This window comes from Condylura cristata, unplaced genomic scaffold, assembly GCF_000260355.1.
Source record: "Condylura cristata isolate star-nosed mole 26May11 unplaced genomic scaffold, ConCri1.0 scaffold00013, whole genome shotgun sequence".
Lineage (NCBI taxonomy): Eukaryota > Metazoa > Chordata > Mammalia > Eulipotyphla > Talpidae > Condylura > Condylura cristata.
The window spans coordinates 22,118,929-22,129,126 of NW_004567114.1; the positions used below are offsets into that span (position 1 = coordinate 22,118,929).

General features: G+C 36.1%; 1 protein-coding gene across 1 annotated transcript in view; it reads right to left on the reverse strand.

Moving 5' to 3' along the window:
• RBM25 (RNA binding motif protein 25) overlaps nucleotides 1–10,198 on the reverse strand; it is a 49,359-nt gene that overhangs the window by 20,773 nt on the left and 18,388 nt on the right. The window contains exons 5-6 of the mRNA XM_004681719.2: nucleotides 9,778–9,835; nucleotides 6,482–6,642 (exon numbers count right to left, since the gene is read on the reverse strand). Of these exons, the coding sequence (XP_004681776.1) occupies nucleotides 6,482–6,642; nucleotides 9,778–9,835 (219 nt within the window). The remainder of the gene's footprint in view (nucleotides 1–6,481; nucleotides 6,643–9,777; nucleotides 9,836–10,198) is intronic.

The window sequence follows — 10,198 nt, forward strand, 5'->3', positions numbered from 1 at the left end:
TGTCTCTGGTGAAGCCTCTCACCGCCCCTGAGCCTCTGGCCTGTACTCCAGTTCTGTGTGCACAAATAAATAAATCTTAAAAAAAAAAAAGAAAGAAAGAAAGAGCAGGTACGAGGAAAGGATACCCACTTTCAACACTATTATTCAACATAGTACTGGAAATTCTAGTTAAAGCAATTAAGCAAGAAAAAGGAATAAACGCTATCAAAGTAGCAAGAGAAGTAAAATTACCATTATTTGCAGATGATACGGTGATTTATTTGTATGTAATATACAAAGAAAACCCTAGTGATTCCACTAAAAAGCTATTAAGAGAAAATCAGTAACCAGTATGCTAAAATCAACATATAAATTAAACAAAGGAACTCACGCAACACAACCCAATCAAACAATGGGCAGAAGTGCTCAACAGACATCTTCTTCAAAGACCCACAAGCAGGGAACACACACACACAAGAAAATGGTCACTATCATTTATCAGGAAATGCAAATCACCAACCACTAGAAGATACAACCACACACCTCTAGAATGACCTATATAAAAACCAGAAATAAGATGTTGGTGACTATGTGGAGAAAAAAAAATTACACTGTATATAAGAGTATGGAGGTTTCTCAAAACATTAAAAACAAATTTACCATTGATCCAGGAATTACTCTTCTGAATATCTACCTCTTCCCTCTACCCAAATGTCCATTTACTGAGACCTAACTTTTTCACTACAATTCTCTTCTACCTGGAGAATACACTGTTATGTTTTTAAAAGATTTATTTATTTGTGCGTACATAACCGGGGTACAGGCCAGAGGTGCAGGGGCGGTGAAGGGATTCACCAGAGACAGAGCGGGTAGCAGAACAGGTGGGTCAGGAGAGGTCTGCTGTGCCATGTGGATCGCCTCTGCAGCAGGCCTTTATCAAACTCATGCGGAAGTGGCTTTAGCTTCTTAGAGCTGTGTTTTAACCTGCTGCGCCACCAGTAAGGGCCCCAGAATTCACTAAGTTTTATGGCCATTTTCAAGTGTGTGTTACCTGCTTGTAGTTCTTTGGTAGTGTCTATTTAGCAATTCTGTCCACTTTTTGACTGGGTTATGCTGAAACATTTGAAGGGCCTCCCTAGTGGTCTCAGCATTAAGTCATAGTGCTAATCACCTCTGTGTACTGAGCTCAGTCCCTGTCAGGAAGCTAACTCACATATGACACAGCAGACCTCTTCTGTTTCTCCTGTTCCCCTTACAGTGTATTTTATTAAATCTGCCTGCTCTGCTCCCTACTCTCTCTCTTATCAATCTTCTCTTCCCCTGCAGTTCTGGCCTACATCCCAGGTCTTCTATGTAAACCAACAACAAAAAAGACCCATAACACTTATAGAGATATGAACCTATACCCTTAAAACATGTTAATGTGTTTGTTGTTTAAAAACAAAATCAAAAAAACCAACATCACTTCAGTATAATTATTTTTGTAAGATTTATTTATGTATGCATACAAAACTGGGTACAGACCATAGGTGCAAAGGCAGTGAAAGGCTTCACCAGAGACAAAGTAGGGAGCAGAACAGGCAGAATGACGAAGTATACTGCTGAGGGGAGCAGCGGGTGGGGTTAGGAGAAGTCTGGCGCTCCATGTGGATCATCTCCAGGGCCAGGGATCAAACCGTTAATGAAGTGGCTGCAGCTAGCTTGCAATGCTGCATCCTAACGCACTGTACCACTAGGGAAGGCCCTCAGTATACATAATTTTTAAAAAATTGTTCACTATAATTGTGGAGGGGTTTCTTTCTCACTCTCAATCAATAAGGTTATCATAGGTTTTTATGTAGCTCTCACTAAAATCCTTTCAATTGTAATCTGCCACTATAGGTTGTATTTTATTTTTTTCTCCATAGGTTTTAAATTACAGAATTGACCACTAGTAACTTATAATTGAAACTGTGGGTCCTAAGACACTATTTTAACCCAAATGTCCATTTACTGAGACCTAACTTTTTCATTACAAAAACATACTTCATGAAAGAACATCTCTGGCATTGCCCCACATTTCATATTCTTTTCTACATCTCCACTTGTTTTTTTAAGCACAGAGTGCTTAAAAATCCAAAGGACAACTCAACTAAAAATTTCTCTTCACCTCTAAATTCTGTACTTTCACAATCGTAAACCAACATTAGAGTACCTAGCTTTCCCTAAATTAGAAATTATTTGGAATGAATTGATTGACACTACCTTATAAGAAGAAAAGCTTAGATAACTACAAATCTCTTAACCAACTATTAATATTCAAGAATAAAAATAATCAGATATATTGTGGAAGCAAAGTTATTTTTGGCTTGAGGTAACATTCCATAGACTAGCCAAATATCAGCTTACACCTGCGGAACCTCAACCATAAATAAAATTTCTTGATTTCATTTATTTCTTCCACTTTAAAAACTGAAACAATCAGGGCCCTCCCTGGTGGCGCAGCGGGTTAAAGCACAGCATTGAGAATCTAAAGCCGCTTCTGCATGAGTTCGATTCCCGCCTGCCCAGGAGGTGACCACATGGTGTGGCAGACCTCTCCTGACCCAACCCCTGCTCCCCTCAGCAGTGTACTTCGTTGATCTGCCTGTTCTGCTCCCCATTCTGTCTCTGGTGAAGCCTCTCACCACTCCTGAGTCTCTGGCCTGTACCCCAGTTCTGTATGTACAAATAAATAAATCTTTAAAAAAAACAAAACTGAAAAAATCAATATTACATAGCAGCAAAAGATGAAGAGCTTAACAGTACTAGGGAACTACAAATATTAACAGAAAATCTGAGATATTTATTTTGCTCACCTATTTGACACTCTTTATAGGAATTAAAAAGTTCAATAATAGGCCCTGATGGTGCAGCGGGTTAAAGCACAGCACTAAGAAGCTAAAGCCACTTCAGCATGAGTTTGAACCCCCACCCTGGAGGTGATCCATCTGGCGAGGCTGACCTCTCCTGACCGGCCTGCTGCTCCCTTCAGTAGTGTACTTCGTCAGTTGGCCTGTTCACCTGTTCTGCTCCCCACTGTGGTGAATCCTCTCACAGCCCCTGCACTTTGACCTGTACCCTAGAATGCATGAATAAATCAATCTTTTAAAAAAAATCAGTAATAAAGCTACTACATGTGAAGTTGGGAAATGTCTCTGAGCTCACTCAAGGGCATCATGGAATTTAGGCAAATGCAGAGCTCTCTCTCAAGAAAATGTAGATTCATTCAGACTAACTTTCAGGCAAAAATGTGAAGATGTTCCTATCTGCAGCATCTTGTCTCCAATTAAAATGAAATATAAGTAGCTCTTTCCAGAGATTATTGTACTTCCAATAGTTGTCAAATTCATGCTCAAATAAACCACTACTTCGACAAGAACATATCTACTATATGGCTATTGCTGAAGAGCCAGAAATTAAGAATATGAGCTAGATAAGCATGGTTACCTTAAATGAAACATTTATTACTATAAATAATCAACAGGATGGTTCTATAAATTCTGAAAAGTTTAATTTTCAAACACAGAAGACACATAATTCCTCGTAAATTTGTGGATCTTGAAAAACACATCGTCATCTTTCCTCTTTAAGAGGAGATCTATGTAATTGTGCCATTTCTTCTGACTGGAAGTCAGAGGACATGCCTGAATAAAGTAAACCAGAAGCTTCTCAAAATCTCAATTTCACCTCAAATTATGGCTTTTAAAATTTTCTCCATCAACAAAACAAGACAAAGAATAAGGAGACTTTCATATTTTACCATGAAAAAATCATGGTAAATCTTCAATCCCTGCACCATGAAATTGTATTTGTTATTTGAAACATTTTATCTGATTGAGCTGCTCAAACATTTTATTTTACCCAAAACTGTTGCGTAAAACTTACATCCCAGAAAAATATGTGATTTCTTGTCTTCAGATTTCACATACCTCTGGGCATAACTGTACCCAGAAGTCACATCTATTAATTTTTTAAATTTCATTTTCTCTAAAATAATCATTATATTTTATTGCAGATTTCAGTTTCATTTTCAATGAAAGGTATAAACAGAGCCCTCCCTAGTGGTACAAAGGGTTAAAACACAGTACTGCAAGCAAGCTGTAGCCACTTCAATGAGCTCTACCCCAAGCTTAAGGGTGACCCACTTGATGCAGCAGACCTTTCTTAATCCACTGCTCCTCTGCTTCCCTCAGCAGTCTACTTTGTTGATCTGCCTGTTCTGCTCCCCATTCTGTCTCAGGTGAGTCCCCTCATCACCTCTGTACCTCTGGCCTATACCCCAGTTCTGTATGCATAAACATTTTTTTAAAAGGCATAAAACAGATTTAAAGTGTTTTCTCTCACTTATAGCAATTAGAAGTTACATCAGGCCCTCCCTGGTGGCGCAGCGGGTTAAAGCACTGCACTGAGAAGCTAAAGCCACTTCCGCATGAGTTCGATTCCCGCCTGCCCCGGAGGAGACCACATGGTGTGGCAGACCTCTCCTGACCCGCCCGCTGCTCCCCTCAGCAGTGTACTTCGTAGATCTGCCTGTTCTGCTCCCCACTCTGTCTCTGGTGAATCTTCTCACCCTCCGCATCTCTGGCCTGTACCCCAGTTCTATATGAATAAATAAATAAATAAATCTTTAAAAAAAAAAGTTAAATCAAAGCTACATAATTTATGCATTTCCTTATTTGCATAAATTCACAACAAAGTGATTATTCATTCAGAGTACACTGCTTGCAAATGATACAAGTAATACCATCTCACATACTGAAGGCACAGAGAATCATACAAGTAACTGAAGACAGTGAATACTTGCTTGTTTTAAATAAAAATTCAGTTAGGACTGCAAGGGAAAATGTGAAAAATCTTGTGCAGGCAGTTGTTTTTCTCATACTTTAGTGACATGAAAGGCACCACTGCTAATGTAAGATACAACTTACACAGTAGAGAAACTATCTCTTTATAAAGCCAAAACAAGGCAGTAAGGTTATCAGGGAGCTAAGTAACTGCAAATGTTACAGCAAAGGTTCATTCCATTCTTGCTATAGACAAAACATTGCCCTCCATGCGGAGGTAAGTAAGGATGAGAGAGACAGAGTGTGTCCATGACTCACTGTTTCGATCTTATAATGGGAGGTACAGGGAAGTAGATTTAGGAATGAAGCAGGATACAAGAAGTTGAAAAGAAAAATGCAAACAATATATAAGAGCAGCCTGACACAGTGGTTAAAACCTGCTTTTTATGGGAAAGGGAGATATAAATCTCTCAGTGAGGTATCAAGGGTAAGAATGACGAACAAATAAATCAAGGAACATTTTAACTGTATGTATAGAGAACTTGTTAGGGCAACAAGGAAATGAGTATTAACAAACCTCAAAAGAAGAGTTTAAAGCACTAGAGGTCAGGGAATCTAGAAAGGTGTAATGGAGCAAACTTTGAATGCCATTTTTAAGAATGAGAGTTTTATTCTGCTTTATTCTACAAGAGATGCAAAGCATTAAGGATGCTTGAACAGGGACACAACATAATTATACTTAAGTTTTAGAAATATATGCAATACTGTAATAGTAAATTAAAGGCAACTAAATCAGAAACGTAAGATATTGTTAATAAGTTCAAGGAAAAGTTAAATATGGAAACAAGCTATTACAGAACAATGCTTAGAATTCAATTCCTTACTTAAAAAAACAAAATTAGTGCATTCTAATTAAAACTACTCATGGAGAAAAATGTTTGGGAAATTATGCAGTAAGTGATGACTTTGCAAGTGTTACTTAACTTCTCTTTTGTGTTTTACAAAAAACATACATCTTTGTAAAAGAGAGTAGATAAAACCAAGAAAACTATTTTGAATAATTAAAGCCTGAAGAGAGCAAAAGACTTGGTTTACAGAAACAGTAAGGTAAAAATCTATTTTGGATCTGTTTACCTTGAAGTGCAAAGAGAAACTAGGAAAAAAACACAAGGAAATATAAATGCAGGTTTCAGCTTTTTTCATTTTGTTGAAAAAAGTAAAGATGCATACAACATAACAAACCAAGCAAATTTTCATTTACTTTAACTTCAGAAGAAAAGAGTAAGAATTTCACTCATTTTAGAACCTGTGTACTTCAAAAAGAGAGGGCAACCAAGGAAAAATTGTGTAGGTTGAAATATATTTTGTACTTACTTACAAAGCTGCCTTAATGAATTAGCTCTGTTTGGAATAGTCTGTACCAGTGTTTTCTCTGGCAAGTTAACCTTGGCCAGCCTCCCTTACTACCTTCATCCCAACCTGGAACAAGCAAACCAACAGTCATCCACCCACTTATGGGTAGATAAAAGACTTAAAATAACTATAAACTATGAAACTCACTCCTGCATTTTAGCCACAAGTACATACTATGACAATGACGATGATTTTGTGAAGCCCCATATTAGACTCATTTATAATGAGCAGTACACTGAAGGAGTACAGGTGGCGTAGGGAAGAAAACACAATAGAAAACATACCCCATTAGAAGCTTTCTTCTTGGCTTTCCATTCATCCAGTTGTGCCTTTGTCTTTGCATCAACTTTAACAAGTAGCTTCTTCTCACCAATCTGCAGGTCATGCAATAATCTGAGTGCCCGGAGGGTAGATTCAGGCTCCTTGTACTCACAGAATCCAAAGGCTAGCAATTAATGTAAAAAAGTAGTAAAATATCAAAGTCATTTTGAAAGATGAAAAATACTTATAAGAAGTTAAAATCATTAAGAGACCAAATGTTGTAATTCAAGGATTATTCATGTTATTAATGCTCCCTCATCTTTCAGTTACCTTTGACAAGGATTTCACTTTCAGTACCAACACCAACCAAAAGAAAAAAGAGAGAAAACAAGAATAGGGGAAAAGAAGAATTCTTATCAGTTTAATTGCTACTTATCAGGGATGCTGATGAAGTATCTTAGCGGAATCAGCAAATTTCAGGATTCCTTTAATGATTTCATGAATTTATCCCATCCAAACTTTGTAACAGTTACAAAAAAGTAAAAACAGACTGCTTAAACCTAAATCAATCACTTTTTCAATTCTGAGATGTTAAACTACTAAAGTACTGATTGATTTTTAATTCTAATTATCATACATTTATGAAATGACACAGCCTAACAACAAATTACCTGTCAATAAAATAAATTTCAATAGTATTGTTTATGACAGTGTTAATGTATTAGTCTAATACTACTATACTGGAATGTGAGATAAAGAAAGGCAGTAATTATTTTATCATTCCATTATCTGTGAAACTCAGGATTCTCAGTATAGAGAGAAAGGGAATAGATAAAACAAAATAAGGTTAAAAAAAAATTTTTTCATTCCTGAACTGGAAATAATGTATACTGGAAAAACCTAAAAATGGTGAATCTCAAATCGAGGGCAAAAAACAACATGAACTGAGACTCTCATTACTAGATAAGGAAGCTATGAGTGGTAGCTAGGTTTGTTGTCAAAATCACTGAAGCATTCATGCAGAGGCAACTTAGACAATGTAAGATTTCACTTGCATCTAAAGTTACATCAAATTGCATCTAAATTACAACTAATCCATATTAAATATAATACCAAATTGAATATGCTTCAAACCATAAATTAGACTGCATTTAAAAATGGTTCTTAAAAGTAGGTGCTGTCAGAGGATGCTGAGAACACAAGCTCACTTCTGAAAACTGGAAGGAAAAAAACCAAAGCATTTACCCTATTTTAAGTCACACCTTAATTTATTATGCTTGGCAGACATGTCATTTTCACAATAAACATTTTTGCCACTCTGTCTTAAGCAAACCTATCAGCATCATTTTTCCATCAGCAAGTACTCTCTTCAAGTTTGTGTCACTTTAATTAAGGTATGTATGAACATCATTTTCTTTTTAAAGACATAATGCTATTACTGCATATGTATTATACCATGGAATAGTGCAAACCTACTGCTGTATGCACTGGGAAAAAAAAAAACTCATGTGATTCACTTTATTGGGAAACAAATTCATGTGATTCACTTTACTGCAATACTTGCTTGATAATGGTAGTCTGAATCCACAACATCACAGAAGTGTGCCTATACAAATTGTAACTTTAAATTATCAAATAGATGGAAGGAAAAGTTTACCCTCATAGAATTCCACTAATAACTGAAAGTTATCTGTTGGCTTCAATGAAAGAATGACACGATTCTTTAAAACAGACTATTACAATTGGCATTGCCCTAATGTATCAGTCAATCAATGGAAGCACTGATAATTAACAGTGCTACTATTAAAAAACAAAAAAAAGATAACTCACTGTATCTTCTGGTGGAGGAACACTACCACCTTTAGGGAATTCTTACAATAAAAGTATGGGCAAAAATAACAAAATCTGTTCACTCAAAACAAACCCATCATTCGTAGGATGTACAAAATACAAAGAAGATAGAGATGCATGGATACATTATTCTACTGGTGCTATAATCAGCAAATTCAGAAAAACACTAAGCATATGACCCAGTTTCTTCAACAAATAATTTCAAAAGACCTAAAAACACTAAGACACTTAAAAATATCAACCAATTGCAATGTGTGGATAAAATCATTTCAAAAAAATGAGAATGGCGATATGGATATCTGCTGAATGTAATGTTAAGAAAATACTTAAGTTGCTTTTTTTTAGTCTTATAGTAATATTTTGGACATATTTTTCTAAAAGTACCTATCTTTTAGAGACTTACCCAAAATATTTATATGCAAAATGACGTGATGGTTTATGTTCAGTGGGTGAAATAAGGCAGAAAGAAAAGTTATCAGCTGGTTTCACTTATAGGAGGAACCAGTAAGATTATCGGGGGAAAAAACAATACAAAACACAGCACAACAAAACAAAAACAATTATAAACCAAAGACATCCTACAGGGCGGGGGGGGGAGAACTATGGTGATGGTGCACAGGTGAATTGGGGGAGATTATATATAGGGGACCTACACCAGAGTGGGAGGGGGGGAGGTAAACATTTAAAAAACAACAATGATTTAATATATTAAGTTAAAAATAAATTTTAAAAATGACATGAAGCTTTAGATTTGCTTTTATAAGAAACATGTATGGTATAGGTGATGCACAAGTGGATATGAGTTAGTAAATGTTAAAGAGTATGCAAAAAGTACATGGGTGTTTATCATAACTGTTCCCACATATATATTTCTAACAAAAAGCTTTTTAAAAATATGAATCACACGGGTATTATGCCATTTAATATAGAAAAGGACAGCTTTCGAGACTAATAGGTCATCATTTATTATGTCCCACTTTCTTCTTAATTTGGTTCATCTTACTTGTACACTCCTGCTGTGAGAGAAAAGAGGACTTACTGAAGGTGTAAGTAACCAGTTAGACTCCAGGGCCTCCCTAGTGGCGTAGGGGTTAAGTCTCAGCACTATCATCAGTTTCCTGGCAAGGGAGCTTAACCCATGTATGGCATGTTATCTCTCCTGTCCTGCCCACTGCTCCCCTCACCTCAGTTTATTTCAGTACACCTGCCTGTCCTGCTCCCCATGTCTTTGATGAATCCTCTCACCCCTGCACCTCTACTCTCAATAATTCTTTTCACTTTTCCTACTTCCTTTATGCAATACTTTTCTGTTTCCTAATGTGAACTCTCAACCAACAGTTTTCCAGTTGCCTTTAAACTATTTTCAATAAAAAGGTAAGTGTTAATAGGATAATGAGAGCAAAGATGCAAAATGCAAATTATGCATACCAGTTAGTTTTTTAATCAGTAAGGAAAAATAATGACCTACCTTGAAGCTTCCCAGATGCACCTTGTACTCTCTTCCAACTCAAAACCAAGCCACATTTCTTAAAAATTAAAAAAAGTTATTACTTAACAAAATTAATTCATTTGTAATCTAAGAGTACAATTACATTTCAAATTAAGAAATATACAGAAAGAAAATAAAAAAGGTTATGCCAGGAACAAAATGTCCCTAACATACTCCAATTCGCCTATTACAGAAAATATATACAAAGCATTTAACAAAAAACAATTTGAATTGCAAAAAATAAGAAATTTCACAGCATTATTTATTCTATCAAAAAAAATCTATTAAAAAACACAATGCTGGTTGTCTTTTGCAGCAACTTGGATGGAGCTGGAAAAGATCATGCTTAGTGAGATAAGCCAGAAAGAGAAAGAAAAATACCGGATGGTCTCACTCATAG